This window comes from Silene latifolia, chromosome 7 (genome assembly GCF_048544455.1).
Source record: "Silene latifolia isolate original U9 population chromosome 7, ASM4854445v1, whole genome shotgun sequence".
NCBI classification, from domain to species: Eukaryota; Viridiplantae; Streptophyta; class Magnoliopsida; order Caryophyllales; family Caryophyllaceae; genus Silene; species Silene latifolia.
Genome location: NC_133532.1, coordinates 118686214 through 118705190, shown reverse-complemented (window position 1 = coordinate 118705190; position 18977 = coordinate 118686214). Strand labels below are relative to the sequence as shown.

General features: G+C 38.5%; 1 protein-coding gene and 1 non-coding gene across 2 annotated transcripts; one reads left to right on the top strand and one right to left on the bottom strand.

The window, feature by feature from the left end:
• Positions 1 to 16211: 16211 nt before the first annotated feature.
• On the top strand, positions 16212 to 16284 carry TRNAA-AGC (transfer RNA alanine (anticodon AGC)). Its single transcript has one exon. It is a non-coding gene; the product is annotated as a tRNA-Ala (tRNA).
• A 902-nt stretch (positions 16285 to 17186) lies between these two features.
• On the bottom strand, positions 17187 to 18559 carry LOC141590614 (putative F-box/LRR-repeat protein 23). Its single transcript, XM_074411189.1, has 2 exons — positions 18318 to 18559; positions 17187 to 17733 (listed from the first exon to the last, which is right to left on the bottom strand). Exons 1-2 carry the CDS (start codon positions 18557 to 18559, stop codon positions 17187 to 17189), a joined length of 789 nt encoding a protein of 262 aa, XP_074267290.1.
• Positions 18560 to 18977: the final 418 nt, after the last annotated feature.

Here is an 18977-nt window from a genome sequence, read left to right as displayed (position 1 = left end):
GATAGAACCGACTACACACCGAAGTGTGTAGCCCCCAGATTACCCATCGCAACGGGTAATCCTCGCCGCGATGGGTGACCGACCCATCCCCACCTAGTCCAGCTCATCAACGAGCGACTAACAATCCCAGTCCCTTAATGTGCACATCCCCTCCCATGGCGGGTTCCACGGAGGGCGAACTAAGGTGTGAAGCCACTCCCGCAAGTGACTCCACCACAATCACACAAACCACGACATCACACCATCACAACACCACAACCGTCACAACACAATCACCTCACCACCGTCACCACAACACCCATACTCCGATGATCAGCAGATAACAACAATTACAATACAATAGTAATCTCAATCAATTAACAGTACTGAGTAGGGGGAAACCCTACCTTTTCGCAATCCGTTATGCTGCAATCAACCATACAAATGCATAACAAATATCACATCGTCACCTACAACAATAATCACATCATACAATTACATATTGCACAATCCTATTTTCCCCAATTCCATATATATATATATATATATATACAGTAACCCCAAAAGAATACAAATGACAAGGGAATGAAACTTACCAACAGTAGAATAAGAGACTACACGCAAGGATCACGACGATTTGCACACACAACGAGATATGAGGATGATTAGGGAGTGATTAGGGAGAGATCGTAGAATGATTAGGGTTGGAAGTGATGTTTTAGAAACTGAGGTCGAATATAAAATAACCCTAACATTCCCTAATCAAACCGATAAAATAACATTCGCGGACGGATACTCGGTCGAGTAAAGCTATACTCGGCCGAGTATCATCTACTCGATCGAGTATTCTCCATACTCGGCCGAGTATTACTAATCAGCAGAACCAAAAGACTCCACAATTAACACTACTCGGCCGAGTAGGCTCTACTCGGTCGAGTATACAACTTAACAAAATCCGTAGTGTTACAATCTTCCCCCCTTAAAAAGAACTTCGTCCCCGAAGTTCAACCCATACATAAAAACGAACATACTAACTCGGTCAAGACACAACAATGCTACTAAGAACTCAAAACAAAGCCCCAACCTATAAAACATGAAACCATGAACTCTTAACACCAACTCCACCAACTATTCCTACCTCCACACATTGCTCACGATATCGTGTCAACTACTACCTCCACATATTGCTCACGATATCGTGTCAACTACATTATAACTCTCTCGACACTAACTCCATACACTACAAACACCAACGCTGCTAGCTCTACTAACATATCATCCACTAGAAAATCCAATATCAAGATACTCATAACATCAAACGGAATGTTACATTCTACCACCCTTAAAAGGAACTTCGTCCTCGAAGTTTACTCACACTCATAACATCATCATCCAACTGTCAACACCATCGAAATATTCTCACACTCCTAAGCTTCACACTACTACAAGCACGGCCATGCCCTTTTAACAAAATCAATCACAACAAAGATCCATCCTTTATGCTACACCAACACTCTACTTCCAAATATACTACGACATGCACAACCCTCAAACGCTCTTTGCCGCATTCTACTCCTCTTTAAACATATGTTACGTCCTCGTAACTCACTAATACTAGATCCTCAGCTATATCCTCTCATTATCTTCATCACCACCACATATCAAAGATAACCTCCTATACCCTCACACCTATAACCATTCCTATTTCCAAGGCTCTCTTACTTAAACAGTTCTCATACCTCAACTCATTCTGCACTCCATCTAGCCAATACCACAAAATCTTGATCATAACAAACACTCTAACTCTTCCACATTACCGCAACACGACATACCTCTCTATATAAACTATATAAAACTCTTACCGCCAAAAGCATAACTCACGATCCACACTTGTTACGTACACTCACACTAGATCCTCAAGTTTCTTTCTTTCATTACCGCAAGACTCATACATAACTTAACACGACACTAATTACCCAACACCCTACACTCACTGTCTCAACAAAGGATTATGAACCACCTGTATATATCAGATCATTACCACACATGTTCTACGAATCACTTGCTATTACCATGTCTACCAAAGCCTCGTCTAGAACAAGATCAAAATTACTGTAACAACATATCACAACTGTGTCTCATCAACAGAATATCACTATACCATGACAACAACGAAAACATATACAACTCTCTTTCATATCATCCTCTACCCTCATTCCCAAACCAAAACTGGTAAGAAACATCAACAAACAAAACAACAGTCTACATGTCTAACCGAAACTCACAAGAAACAACAAAGAACAAAACAACGATCCGTGCATAATCGGGTCAGACTTTCGAATCTCAAATCGTAACCACCCCGTATACTCCACCACAACCGGTGACAGCATCGCAACACCGCCACCAACAGCCGCACCACAGCGTAAAAATTCCCGCATCACAACACGAAGTACCATGCCCGGATCACCACCCGAGGCACAACAACCACATCGATAAACATCACAACCACATATAATTCCCATAAACACTGACTCAGTATGACATTTCGAACAAGAAAACTCATTCAAAACCGTTTTACTAGATTATAACACATCATATTATACGGAATAAACTGACAAGAATCTCATGAACATCATCCTTACCATTTCACGGGATAAACATGTATCATCAATACACATACAATTTTAACTATTCTTGCCAGATCAATCAAATTATTACCTTTTGAACCTCATTTCATTAGTATACCGTACCCAACATAAATTACAAAACATTCATATAACAACTTTATAATTATCACACCATACCACTTCTTGTGAGGTCAAAACCTCACACAAACATTTACACATATCATAGACCCGTAATCACATCCAACTAGTCAATCCTGATCACGTAAGTTACCCCCCGATAAAGGTTACCTCTCGCTTGAGTTTAACTCGTATGCCCCTCATAACGCATTCTCCCATTCGCATATCCATCACCCCATGCCAAATGTAACCATACCATTAATACTCAACCACTAACAACCGCCTCATATAACCACATCTTATGCTCTCTCACAACTATACATATCAACCTGGTCTCTACAAAATCAACCTCTTTAGAATTGCTACCTTTCTAATAGACCATCACCCTTAACCACTAGTCACAAACGATAACACTACCATTGTCCGGACATCCGCCTCTTACACTCATCTCTAAACATCACGATTTTTTTTCCTAACTTTGGTCAACATCCCTAATAACGAACATCAAATCCATCAACAAAATTACCTCAACGTTCTTCCCAATACTATTCTTAATTGTATTATTACCCGACTCACCACCAAAATTTCATATCGTGCAAATTCTCTACCCAACTTTTACTTTACTTAATTCCTCGAAACTCCTGACTAATCATGTTGTTCTGAAACTCCTATATAACCATTAATTCAAATCCTCATGCTAGTATCATACATCTCGACGATTCCTTACTTTATATCACATAACTCCGGTGAACATTTTCTTAGTTTTACTCCCCTTGTTCTTTTCTTTTACCCTCGACAAACTCCCTTAATAATTCAACTCTTCGTTATTTCTATCTAACTCTCTAGTGCTCCGGTTACCTTCACATTGCTCCAAACTCAAATCCCATTATTTTTATGTCGATATCATCTCATTCTTTCTTACCATGGGTCTTCTATCATTATACTATAACTCCCAATTGTCACTAATCTATCCATAAAACCAACGTTTAATGTTCAAACAATTGCATCTTCCTTTTTACATCACTAGAAAACCAAAAATTCATCTCATACCGTTAATTGTCCAAAGAATTACACACTAGGCTCGCCTCTTGATATTCCAAATTCCCAAACTTGGTCACTATCTACAAATCCACGTCGCGACATAACTCTATCTAAGTTCACTATATACCCCTCTTCTCCATCCCTCTAAAGCAACCTTTCATCACATATATCCCTAACCAACAAAATCCTAACCGTCTCCCTCCATAAATTCTTACACATCCCAATATGCCACTATTCGTATCCCTCATCTCAATCTTTCATTCTCACGTTTCTTTAAACTTACATTACTTTTGTCCATATATACTTACTTTTATATTACTCAACACACAACTATATCACTCGCCATATCTCACAAAACATGCTATTTACCTCGACTAGCTCATCATCCTTCCGTTTCCTTTTTCCACTATTTCTCACAACCACATTAACACATGTCTTCCTTATCCAACACTTATCTCTCATAACCCGGCATTCTCCCTATCATAACATTTGGTAACTTACGTATCAAGACCGTCGCTTATATAAAAGAATAATTTAAGACTCAAAACATACATGTACACATAACCTACGACTCAAAACAATGTAAGAACATAATCACCGATTAAAAATTATGGTAAAACATAGCCACCGTCTCAAAACGGCCGCCCACTGAGGTACTCGGTCGAGTACGTGGCATACTAGGTCGAGTAAAAGGTACTCGGTCGAGTAACTGTATTACTCGGTCGAGTTTCCGACTCCAGAAGCAAACTCAATTGTCGCAGAAGGATTACTCGGTCGAGTATTGGGAATACTCGGCCGAGTAGACCTTACTCGGTCGAGTATGAGACTACTCGGCCGAGTTCATGACTCCAGACGCTAAACAGTATTATCACAGAGATATTACTCGGCCGAATATGGAATACTCGGTCGAGTATAAAAGATACTCGGCCGAGTAGGGACTACTCGGTCGAGTATCGGCGCAGTTCTCAGCACCGTCCAGTTTTCGTAAAACAGTCATATCTCACTCGTTACTTGGTCATTTTGGGCGTGTGACCTATCGTTAGAATCGTAAGAGGATAAGCTATCACTTCAACTTGGAATCACAACAATATCTTTTCTAGAACTCGACTTATGACAGTTTTAAGACAACCCTTCCGTAATCGATCTTCATACTAATCAAATTTCCTAGACCAAAACAATTTGAACATGCATCAAGCAACAACAACAACTCAAAACTCCAAGAAACCAGTACACAAGTGAACTCTTATCATACTCACATGAAAATTAAACACGACATTCACATATATAGATGCATGACCTTAATCACATGCTTCTACCAACAATCAAGCATTAAAATCATCATGTTCATATGCACATGTACCACTACCATACTTCATGTTCAACATTGTATTAAACAGGTAACATGATCACATTCTTCATGCTCAATATCAACCAGATACAATTCACAATTCACCCTTCATATTTTTACCATGTTTCAACACTTAACATGCCAACATATTCCATGCTCAAAGTTGAACATCAACAAATCCTCAATACATCTTTCGACAACCATCACATTCCACTTCTTTCATCATTTCATCCAACCATGCACAAGATTCCAACTATAGGTATCAAACACACATGACTCAACATACAACAATTTCCCCCCATGTGACCGGCTTGAGATCGTGAGGGCCATAATGCGACTTCGGGACGTCTCCCAAGTCTTTGCGGCAGCTCCAAACAACTCTCCCCGGGTTCATTTTATTTAGACTCCCTAAGTTCATTGGATTCATTTGTTTTAGGTGCCGGAATCGTCGGCTCTGATACCACTTTGTAACACCCCCTCATACCAAGGTACCTTACCAGGACTACCCCAGCATGAAAAGTTGTTACCATCTCGGTTGCCCGAGGTTAGTATATATCAAAAGCAACAGTCCAAACACATTTATTAAGGTACGGTAATATAAAAGGTACATAGTCTCCAAAATCTAATAAACGAATTATCCAAATGGCAACAACTACCAAAACAATAACTAAAGCTCGTGATGGTGTCATCTAATCCAGCGTGGTGACTCTCCCATGACTGCCCCCAAGCTCAATAAATGTATCACCTGTCACAATCTGCTCACCATCCCCGAGTGGATCACCGCAGGTTTTACAAAACAACAACACGGGGTCAGTACTACTCAATCAATATAAGACAACAAACATTACCACCAAATGATCATCGATCTCACGCATAAGAATCGACTACACACCGAAGTGTGTAGCCCTGCCAGATTACTCATCGCAACAGGTAATCCTCGCCGCCAGTGGGTGACCGCAGCCCATCCCCACCTAGTCCAGCTCATCAATGAGCGACTAACAATCCCTGTCCCTTAATGTGCACATCCCCTCCCATGGCGGGTTCCACGGAGGGCGAACTAGGGTGTGAAGCCACTCCCGCAAGTGACTCCACCACAATCACACAAACCACAGCATCACAGCTGTCACAACACCACAACCGTCACAACACAATCACCTCACCACCGTCACCACAACACCCATACTCCGATGATCAGCAGATAACAACAATTACAATACAATAGTAATCTCAATCAATTAACAGTACTGAGTAGGGGGAAACCCTACCTTTTCGCAATCCGTTATGCTGCAATCAACCATACAAATGCATAACAAATATCACATCGTCACCTACAACAATAATCACATCATACAATTACATATTGCACAATCCTATTTTCCCCAATTCCATATATATATATACAGTAACCCCAAAAGAATACAAATGACAAGGGAATGAAACTTACCAACAGTAGAATAAGAGACTACACGCAAGGATCACGACGATTTGCACACACAACGAGATATGAGGATGATTAGGGAGTGATTAGGGAGAGATCGTAGAATGATTAGGGTTGGAAGTGATGTTTTAGAAACTGACGTTGAATATAAAATAACCCTAACATTCCCTAATCAAACCGATAAAATAACATTCGCCAGACCGGATACTCGGTCGAGTAAAGCTATACTCGGCCGAGTATCATCTACTCGGTCGAGTATTCTCCATACTCGGCCGAGTATTACTCGGCAGAACCAAAACAGACTCCACAATTAACACTACTCGGCCGAGTAGGCTCTACTCGGTCGAGTATACAACTTAACAAAATCCGTAGTGTTACAATATTTCCATGATTACTAGAAAGAGTTATTTGGATTTTTGCAACAATTTTGTAGGGAAGCCTAGGGTTGTTCATTAGTCCGGGACCGGACCAAACTCTTTGCACCGAATACCAAATAAGGGTTAAAAGATGGACCGAGGATCGGACCATATTAATATTGATCCGGTCCGGTCTGGACAAATAAATGCGTGGACCAGACCAGACCAGACCAAAGTGGACCAAATATGATTGTCATTGACATGGTTTAGCATATAAAATTAGAACTTCAGAAGTTCGTAACAATTTAAATAAGCAACATTATTTTCTTACTAGATTTAAGTACATAATAACTCATCTTATAATACGTGTAAATAAACTAGAAAATAAAATCAATATAATATTACAATTTTAAAGATTATTTTCTTATATAAGTTCGGTCCATGGTCCGGTCCACGGTCCATTCGGTTTAGTCTAGGACCAGACCGAATACCAAAATAGAGTAAATAGGTGGACCGTGGACCACTGAGTGAACACCCCTAAGGAGGCCGGTCTACATGGATGTTATAAATATTCTTAATAAAAATAATATTTACTATACATTTTTTAAAATATTTTTATATATGCCCACGCAACTTTGCACGGGTTTTAAGCTATATTTTTATATATGCCCGTGCAACTCTGCACGGGATTTAAGCTAGTATATATATATAAAGAAGGTCCTTTTAACTTCCAGTCATGGATATTAGCAAATACTTCTTATAACTTAAAAAAATAAAATATTTATCAATTTAATTAAGATTTTAAAATAATGTGTATAAAAAAAGACATAACTTACTCATACCCACATAAGCAAAAAAAAAAAAAGTACAATGAAAATTAATCATAAAATAAATTTAATTTAAAATTTAAAATTTTTTTAAAAAAAATTAATTTAAAGAAATTAAATATTAAAAACAGTGTGTATAAAACAAAACATTACGCAAAAAAAAATTACAACGAAATTTAGATATAATTTAAAATAATATAAGACAAAAGAAAAGGTATTATATGAAAAAATATTAATTGAAAAAAAAATAAAAAAAAAAATTAACGCAAATAATGTATTTTCGTAAATACATAAACACACATATAAGGAATAATCATACCGTATAAAGAAATTAATACAGTACATATATTAAACCGTAGCGTATACAGGAGTACAGGACTGTGTACGTATATTAGAGGTATACATAAATATACGAAATATTAAAGGTATACATAAATACTAAAAATAATAAAAGGTATTAGTAATAAATAAGAGTTAAATTTAAATTAGGAGAGAAGTTTTTTTTAATTAATAAAATATGTGGTAAAACCGAGAACATTAATTAGGGGGGTAATTAATGAAGGAATCAAGGAATTAATTAGATTAAATAAGATTCTTTGAGTTGGACAAGTGGCGCGTTATTATTGGTGGTGTATGAGGGCCTCATACACCTGGTGTAACTCTATCATCTTCCTAAAGTTACGGTATGATAAGGTAGAATGTGACCAATTTACGGTAAAAAGTCACTTCACATTAAATAGAGAACTTTTTACATTATAAATTGACTAGTTTTTTAAAAGGATTACACTTTATCTATGAAAATGGGTAAATAACGTTATGATATATTGATATGTGTATACTTTATGTAAATAATTTTTAATCTATCTTGTAAATTTGAAATCAAAAGACTCTATTATAAAACGAAAAGGTATAGTATTAGGCTTTGCCGCTTCGTTGTTATAAGTTAAGAGGTCTTCAGACGTTTTACAAAACGTTTTTTTCCCTTAAATTAAATGATAGTACTCCGTATTAACCTTATTTCAATAGGTTAAAAGTGTGGTCGAATGTATTTATATGCTTCTTGATTAATGAGAATGACAGCATCACAATTATACACAACACAAAACTTAACACTTATACTTCAATTTTTGTTTTTTTTTTTTTTTTTTTTTTTTTTAATGTAAATACGGAGTAGTTTTTAGAGAAAAGATTCAATATCGTATGGCTATTATTGCCCTGTTATCACATTTCTAATTTGCTATTGATTATTGAATTATTGATAATAATTATACTAAAAAAAAGACATTAAAGAATTTAAGACATGAAACAATTTCGATATAAGCAACAAGAGACGAATTCATATTTTTGATTGAAGATAAGACATTGATAGATTAAGTATGAACTGGAATCAATATGGCCAGTAATCATAAGCCCCATCACCATTATAGTCATAATAGTCCTTATGATTAGAGTCGTATTGCCAGTAATCATAAGTATTATCATGATCAATATGGTCCGGTTAAGGATCAGAATAGTCGTAGTGCCAGTAATCATAAGGATCATCATCGTAATCATAATCATCAATTCATCATCAGTGGTAGGAAAGTTATAGTCCTCAGTTGAGTCATACGGATGTCGTAAGTCCTTGATTTGTTCTGATAATCTTTTCCCTAAATCTCCTCTAAGAGCCAAATGGTAGCATGCGCGTAGGTCAAGGGATTGAAGGCGAGGACATGAATCGAGGATTGCTGTTAGACCAACATTTGTCATATTATTTCCGATTAGCTGAAGATGGCGCAGCTGAGGCATGGTTGCTGCAATTGCAAATGCATCATCATCACTGTCATCATATGGACTTGTTGAACCTAGATTGTTGAATCGGAATGTAGTGAGGGAAGGGCAAGAGTTAATGACAGAAACTGGTTCTTCATTTTCAAAGTTGCAGAGAGTAAGTTCATGTTCTTCTAGAGATGATAGCTTTTCGAGCGCTTCTATCAATGCCTTCTCAGATAATATGTCATTGCAATTCGCAAGCCGGAGGCGTTTAAGTTGGCTTGATCTGCAATAAGAACAGAGTTAGCTCAGTTCATCTAAAAAGATACTCCCTCTGTCCCGCTCATTTGTTGTCCTTTTCCATTTTGGGTTTTAAGAATGAACTTGATAAGTAATTTAATCATTCACACCTAATTTGGTCCACTTGTTATTTAGTAATTGGCCCCCACTCTTTCCTTGGTTTTTGTGCCAAAACCAAAGAACAACAAATGGCCGGGACAGAGGGAGTATTAAATCAAATTCAGACAATTAGACAGCAGTAAAATTTAAACGGATTGCATAACTGCTTGGCAAGTAATAATTCCTAGACTCTTAGCATATACTCCGTACAACGAAGGATGGAAAAATGGAACAGTCAGCATTAACACACGCATGAGTTAAACAAACTGAGAAAAGAACATACTAAGATGCGACGTATGAGCAAAGCTCATCAGAGCCGAAACCCTCAATACTAACATCAATTAAACCACCAGCACTACGATTGACAGCATTGAACATCATCTTCTCGTACTTAAGTCTGAGTAGCCTGTTAGGACGATGGTCCTCAATGTTCCGAATATGGATAGTGCGCCAATGGACGGGTTCTTTGCACAAAGTGTACCACACTTTGCACACAAACTGAGCGGACTCAAGGATATCGAACGGCCCACCTTTCATCAGAATCATCAGCATTAAGTCACACGGTAATTCTAACCAATTTCTGACTTGTTCGACAGGCGCATTTTGGTTCTCCATTGGAGCTATTTCATCACTGATTAAATTTGACGACATAATTTGTGCTACGAAAAATTGATAAAATAATCTTCTTATTTATAGGAGGAATTTATATAACTAGATTCAGAATTCTAAACGACTGTGCACAATTTTTTAAAATGCATTAATCTACTGCACCAGCACATCTTGGACCAGGAAGTTTTAATTAATCGACTTTTCATGCATTTCACCTTTCACAATAACTTTTTATGTGACATTAATTCATGGGATACAATTCTTAGGAAAATGGATCATCTCCGTTTCATTTATTTTTATTTCCTCTCACAATCTCTTTAAATAATAATTTCCATTTAACTCTCATTTTTCTTTATCTTTACGCGTAAATTTAGAACCGTTATATGTTGTCCAAATGCAATCCGGTTCATTGATAGGAACTTGCCTCTCCATTTCTTTTTAGAAACCAACCTGCTAAATGTTGTCGACATTTTACTAATTATCGTCGACATTTTTTAATGACTTTTCTAATCTACCCCTCAATCTAAACCTTCCATATTTTAACATTTTTTTTCAAGTACGACATTTCCATCATCACCGCTTCAATTCCGCCACCAAATTCAAGGAATCGACGACAAGTAATCTAAACTAGTTTAATTTTTAAAATTTTTGTAATTAGTGTAAAGAAAATGATACTTGATAATTACAATGTTAATTACAATTACAATTTATAGTGCTAGATGCTAGTATGAACATATAATATAGTTGCTCTAATTACAAATATACATAGCATGATTTCAGGAGAGAATATTGTGATTGATTGATTGTATAATATCTTCTGATTGAAGATATTATTTGCTAGGAATATTGTTAGTCTTGATACGCTCCCGCAAGATGGACGGTCGGAGAGTTAGTCCGATCTTGGATGTGAGTAGTGCAAACCGTGGCTTGGGGAGGGGTTTGGTAAGTGAGTCTGCGAGTTGGTCGTCTCCGTTGATATGTTGAACACGTATAGTACCGAGATTGACTTGTTCTCGAACGAAGTGAAAGGCAAGCGCTAGGTGTTTCATTCTCGAGTGAAAAATAGGATTGGCTGAGTAGTTGGTGGCGCTGAGGTTGTCACAAAAAATCACGGGAGAATTGTTGGGACAAATATTGAGCTCGGACAGTAAAGACTTTAACCAGAGGACTTCAGCGGTGGTGTCGGCTATAGCTCGAAATTCGGCTTCGGTTGAGGAACGAGATAGGGCGCGCTGTTTCTTTGAGGACCAGGCTATTGGGTTTTGACCAATGAACACAAGATATCCAGTAGTCGATACGTAGTCATCTTGGTCGCCAGCTAAGTCGGCGTCACAATAAGCATGAAGATTGAGAGGAGTGTCTTTTAGCAGCTGAATGCCGAGGTGTAGAGTTCCAGCAAGATAACGGAGTAGTTTCTTGAGGGCAATCCAGTGAGCAGCCGTGGGATGAGTCAGAAATTGGGCTAACTTGTTGACGGAGAAAGCAATGTCAGGGCGTGTGAGGGACAAGTATTGTAGGCTCCCGACTATGGCGCGGTAGGTCGTGGCATCTTCGATAGGGTGATCAGTGAGACGGAGCAATGACGGGTGATGTAGCATAGGCGTGGTGGAGGGACGACATTCAAGCATGTTGTGACGGATCAGTAAGTCGGATAGATACTTCGTTTGATTGAGGTGGAGTCCTTTTGATGTGGGCGTGACTTCCATGCCAAGGAAGTAAGAGAGTGGGCCAAGATCTTTAAGCGAGAAGCGAGCGGCGATGTCGGAAATGAACCTGCTTATGGCGTGTGGTGATGAACCTGTAACAATTATGTCATCAACATAGACTAGAGCATAAAGTTGAATGTTAGTATTATTGAAAATAAAAAGAGATGAATCAGATATGGAATTTCGAAACCCATAAGAAATAAAGTAAGACTTTAGTTCCGTATACCAAGCGCGGGGCGCTTGTTTTAGACCATAGATCGCTTTCCGTAGTTTGCAAACATAATTGGGCGTGGTAGGGTCGGAAAAACCGGGTGGTTGGGTCATGTAAACCGTGTCAGTGAGAGTTCCTTGCAAAAAGGCATTATTAATGTCTAATTGACGAAGGGGCCAACCATTGGTAGTAGTGAGAGATAGCATAAGACGAATGGTGGTAGGCTTAATGACAGGGCTAAAAGTTTCAGAATAGTCAATTCCGGGTCTTTGGTGGAAGCCTTTGGCAACTAGTCGTGCTTTGTGTTGCTTTAGGCTACCGTCGGGATTGTATTTGATGCGAAATACCCATTTACATCCAATTACGTTATGGGTAGAGTCGGGTGGTATTAATGTCCATGTATTGTTACGAGAAAGGGCATCGTACTCGGATTGCATCGCTGCTCTCCAAAGAGGGTCAACGAGTGCCTGTTTTATAGTTGTGGGGGTGAGATAGGTGGTGGGTACAGTGGCAAGTTTCGCATATTTCGGATTGGGTTTTCGGATATTATTTGAGAGTCGGGTGTTATGTGGAGGGGGCGGGGGTGGTGGAGGTGGTATTGTTGCTGGGGAGTGAGGGGAGGGAATCGTTATGGCAGGTGAGGACGGGTTGGTAGTGGTCGGGGAAGAGGGAGTAGAGGCAGAGGGGTGGGTCGTGGTCGGTGTAGGTGTGGTAGGGTGTTCGGATGAGGTGGATGGGGGGGTTACGGGTTCACTGGTGGATGGGGTGTGATCAGTGGATGGTGGCGGTGTGATCAGCAGGGGTATGGTGAAGGTGCACCAGTCAGACGGTGTAAGAGAGGGAGTCGAAACCGGGGTGTTGGTGAGAGTTGCATATGGGAAGGTGTCATCAACAAAGCGAACATGACGGGACGTATAGATACGGGATGTAGTGGGGTCTAAACAAAGATAAGCACTTTGCGTTGGTGAGTATCCGATAAAAACGCATTGAAGGGAGCGATTTTGTAGCTTGTGTGTAATGTATGGTCGGAGCCATGGGAAACATAGACATCCGAAGTTGTGGAGCTTGTGTATGTTCGGTTCTTGTTTGAAAAGTGTGAAGTAAGGGGATTGATTGTTGAGGGTCGGGGTCGGGAGACGATTAATTAAATAGGAGGCTGTCGAAAAAGCATGAGGCCATAGATGGAAGGGCAATTTGGCGTGAGTGAGTAATGAGAGTCCGGTTTCGACGATGTGTCGATGACGTCTTTCTGCAAATCCATTGTGTTCGGGGGTATGTGGTGGAGAGGTGAGATGATTAATACCATTGAGATGAAGATGAGAGGTGAGTTTTTGAAATTCACCACCATTGTCGGAGTAGAATTGTTTGATCGGTTTGTTAAAGAACTTTTCTACGATGGCGCGAAATTTGATGAACGTGGTGGCGGTGTCGGATTTACGTTTGAGTGGATAGAGCCATATATAGTGCGTATAGTGATCGACAAATATTACATAATATTTATAAGATTCATGAGATGTAATTGGAGAGGTCCATAAGTCTGAGAATATAAGATCGAGAGGTGCTTGAGAGGAAAGAGTTGATTGGCCAAATGCAAGTTTATGGCTTTTATTCAATAGGCAGGAAATACAATTGTCAGAAAAAGGAATGCGTAAATTAAATTTCGAATTGAAAACACGGATGATTTTATTGGACGGATGGCCAAGTCGGTGGTGCCATGAAGCTTGACCCGGAGAGACAGTGAGAAGAGCTTTGGGCGGATGAGGAGTCCATGTGTATGAGCCGTCAATGAGTGGTCCTTGGATGAGAACCTCTCCCGTTGGAAGTGCCTTTATACAAAAAGAAGTGGGTGAGAATATAGCTATAGCATTATTGTCACTACAAAATTGTGAAACGGATAGAAGTTTTCGAGAAATAGACGGAACAACTAAAACATTATTAAACTTAAGTAAAGAAGAGGAGGATGAGATTGTGAATGAACCAGTATGAGTGATGTTCAAGGAGGAACCGTCACCAATAACAAGGTCATCGGGTCCATCGTAAGCATGGTGAAGGGACAAGGTATTGAGGTCATCGGTTATGTGGTGCGATGCACCACTATCCACGGTCCAAGATTGAGGAGTTTGAGCAGATGGGTGAGTGGCAGTGTGAGCGTGAGGGGGGGGACCTCGTGGTTGGCGTGTTGGGAAGACGATGTTGGGGTATTGGGTTTGTAGGTCACGGCAATCGGAAGCGACATGCCCAACACGATCACAGAAATGGCAGCGGCCTTTGTAGGGCTTGGAATAGGTAGGTTGGTTCGTATTTGGGGTCGTTGATTTGGGTGTATAGGAGTTGGTGCGGGACTGATAGTGTGGACGATTATTGTTACTGTAACGGGTATTGGCAGCATGAGCAGATGGAGTGAATGTCGGGGTAGGAGGATTAGGTGTGTGTTTCAGTCGTAGTTCTTGTTGAATTAGTTTTTCGTGTAAAGCTTCAAACGAGATGGAGGTATCCCGTGCACGGACAGCTTCGATGACGGAGCCATATTTCTCATATTTGAGACCACTGAGTATTTTGGCAGTGAGGTCATCGACATCCATGGGATGTTCGAGTTGAGCGAGATCGTCGGCACACGCTTTGATAGATGTCATGTATTCAGTGATAGACATGTCATCAGTGTGTGTGATGTTATCGAGGCGATCTTTGATTTGAAGACGGTGACCACGGGAGGAGTTGGCAAATGTGCGGATTAGTGTTGTCCATGCCTCGTGAGAGGTCATGTCGTTGACAATGAGTGTTGCAATGGGGGAGGATAGGGTACCGGTTAGCGATCCGAGGATGAGTTGATCTTGCCTATACCATGTGGAGTAGGCCGGATTTGGAGTGATGACGGGTTTGGTGTCGGGTGGTGTCGGGTCTTTGGTAATGGTTTTGGGTGGCGGAGGATGACTGCCGTCAAGGAAGGAGAAAAGAGCGAGGCCGTTCATGATGGCTCGCACTTGGAATCTCCATTGACGGAAACTGATTGTATCCTTGAGTTGGATACAATTGGCAAAGTTGACAAGGGTGAGGGGATGTGCGGGTTCATCAGAATTGGCGAGTTGAAGTTGGTTTGACATGGTGATGAGGTCGTTTGCAAAGGACGAAAAGCGAGTGTTTGATCGAGTATCGGGAACTGAAAGTTTGTCGGAGATTGATTTGTGTGATCGTGAGGATCGATTGGCTTAAGATACCATGTAAAGAAAATGATACTTGATAATTACAATGTTAATTACAATTACAATTTATAGTGCTAGATGCTAGTATGAACATATAATATAGTTGCTCTAATTACAAATATACATAGCATGATTTCAGAAGAGAATATTGTGATTGATTGTATAATATCTTCTGATTGAAGATATTATTTGCTAGGAATATTGTTAGTCTTGATAATTAGTTAGTAGTTTTAGAATAGAATCGTTATTGTTAGAACGGATTAGCGATTATCGATTACCGCGTTAAAAATTAATCTAAGTTAGAACGGATTAGCGATTATCGATTACCACTCAAATCATAGACTTCTACCAAATTACAATTTCACATCAATCCAGAAACAACAAAGTGACAAACTAAAGAAAACAAATCATATATACAATTAAAACATTATATCTTACAGGTCAAGCGTCATTGAATAGTTTAGCTAATTGTTTGGTTTGGCAGTTCAAAAAGTGTAATAATTTGGTACTGCGCATATTTGTTTTTTCTGCGGAGTGATGGATATTTTAAGTTTGTGCTGAAACTGTAATATTGGCGTAGTTTTAAGTTTAATCTGTCGAAGGGGATGTAGCTCAGATGGTAGAGCGCTCGCTTAGCATGCGAGAGGTACGGGGATCGATACCCCGCATCTCCATTTTGAAAGAATAAATAAATTATATTTTATTTTTTTGAAAGAATAAATAAATTATACTCCCTCTATTTTTCTATATATGACTTTCTCACATTTCGAGATACACACTTCTCTCTTCAATATCTCTCAAATTATATGATTAAATATAGTGATATGTATACTCATATGAAATAATTTTTCATAAGGAATTTAATGTAGGGCAGAGCAAAAAATCCGATTATCCAAACTGATCCGATATCCGATCCGAATCTGATCCGAATGTTTGGATATCTGATCCGAAAGTTAAGTTTGGTTTGGATATCTGATCCGAAATCTTTGGTTTTGGTTTGGATATGGATATTAGAATTAAAACATTTGGATATCCGATCCGATCCGAAACTATAATTTTCTAGTATAATTTCGAGAAAATAAAATTTTATTTGATACAACAACTTAATTAATGTAAAATATTAGAGAAATATCTAGGTGGTACTTAAATTTTATGTCGAGAACATTGGAATAAGAATATTAAAGAAAATTATCATGTAAGACTATGAATATAATCGTGTTTCAAACTTAATTTTAAAGTAAATTCTAAAGTATGGATATCCGATGGATATCCGCATCCGATCCGATTGTTTTGGATACCCGGACATTGGATATCCGAAACATTTGGTTTGGATATTGGATATCTAACTTCAGGATTTTTAATATGGATATCCGATCCGAACTAGCACTTTGGATCAAATACCCGATCCGTACTCTGCCCTAATTTAATGGTATAATTTTTATAATTTTTTACCAAATATATTTTTGTAAATATTAAAGTCAAAGGTTCACCTCGAAAAAGCAAAACGTCATATATTAAAAAATGGAGGGAGTATATTGATTTGGCTTAATCTTGTCAATCTATTCCTTGACTCATGCTAATAATAATCAAAATCATCATTTCTTGTCGATTTCCGAGCTCTTTTTGACCGACGCAGATTTGGTTGGTCTGTGTGTGCAACTGTAATAGGATAGCTATAATCGTCAGTTGTGTCATACGGACGTCGTAACTCCATAATCTGTTCTGATAACGTGTTCCCTAAATCTCCTTCAAGATTTAAATGGTAGCACCCACGTAGATCAAGGGATTCAAGACGAGGACAAGCATCCTTGATTGCTGTTAGACCAACATTTGTTAAATTATTTCCGATAAGTTGAAGATGGCGCAATTGAGGCATGCTTGCTGCAATTGCCAATGCCTCCTTGTCGCTTTTCAGATATCGACTTTTTGAACCTAGGTTGTTGAAGTTGAATGTAGTGAGGCTGGGACATGAATTAATAACCGAAACTGCTCCTTTGTTTCGAAAGTTGCATAGAGTAAGTTCTAGTTCTTCCAAGGAAGATAGCTTTGCAAGTGCTTTTACCAATGCCCTTTTAGATATGCCGTCACATTTAGCTAGCCGGAGGCGTTTAAGTTGGCTCGATCTGCAGTAAAAAATGAGTTTTTTCAGTTCATTGAATCAACTAATGTAATTATGTAAACTAGTTTAGATCCCGCTTAATGAATGCGCGGTATTTATAAAGTTTTTTTTTTTATTAGTTAATCATGGTAAATTAACACCTCATTATTTTTTTTATATTTCACGAGGAAAAAAAAAATTTGAACGGTAATGGTATCTCGTTAATTGTTCATTTTTCTCGTTATTGTATTTTGTTTCGAGGAAAAAAAAAAAAGAAAACCAGAAAATTAATCCAATATAATTGAGTAATGTACTGAAATGTATTTCTTTTTAAAAAAATTACTCAGTATTTTTTTTACCATGGAAAGTCATTCTCTAATAATAGCATCAATAAAAGATTTAATAGTTTATAGTTTCATATTATTTATACTTTAATTAAAATATTATAGTTTAGTACTTAGTGAAAATTATATAATTTGATGAAATGATTATTCCGCTCCGGACCAAGTGTATACTCCGTATTATGTGACATAATTTGGGATCGACAAATGCGATAAAAATTTCACACGATAACAACATTATCTCAATAACTGAAGTGCAAACACATACTGAGATGCAATGTAAGAGCAAAGTTCGTCAGATCCAAAGCCCTCGATACTGAGATCGATCAAACCACCAGCACTGCGAGCAATGGCATTGAACATCATCTTCTCGTACTTATTCCCCATATCCGGTTCATCAATTTTCCGGATATGGACAGAGCGCCACAAGTCAGGTTCTTGGCACAAAGTGTACCACTCTATGCACACAAACTGAGCGGACTCAAGTATATCATATGGCGTAACTTTCATTAGAATCGTCAACATCAAGTCAGACGGTAATTCTAACCAATTTCTTAGTTCCGCGGATGTATATGGATTCTCCATGGGTGTCATTTTGTGCACAGGTTTTGTATATGGATTTTCCATGGGTCTCGTTATTTATAGTAGTAGTTTGCATAACAAAATTTTAAAATTTGAAATATTGTCAAATGCATTAATCTCATGCACTAGAAGTTAGGGACTAAGATGTTTAATTAACTTACTTTGATGCATTTATCCAACCTTTGATATTCACTTCTTTTTTTCAAAATGATCACAAGATTTAAAAACAGAGGGTACTCGAAATAAATTTTGAACTTGCAAGCGTGACATCTGTTTACGATATGTTTTTAAGTGAAGTTCAGACTAGTAAGTGTGACTGCTATTTATTTCATACGCATTTTAAACG

Excerpts from the sequence above, each read along its gene's own strand:
- LOC141590614 (XM_074411189.1), bottom strand. The coding sequence starts at position 18,559 with ATGAAAGTTACGCCATATGATATACTTGAGTCCGCTCAGTTTGTGTGC. Across the intron at positions 17,734-18,317 it reads TGCTCTTACATTGCATCTCA|ATCGAGCCAACTTAAACGCC; the intron begins GTATGTGTTTGC and ends TTTTTACTGCAG.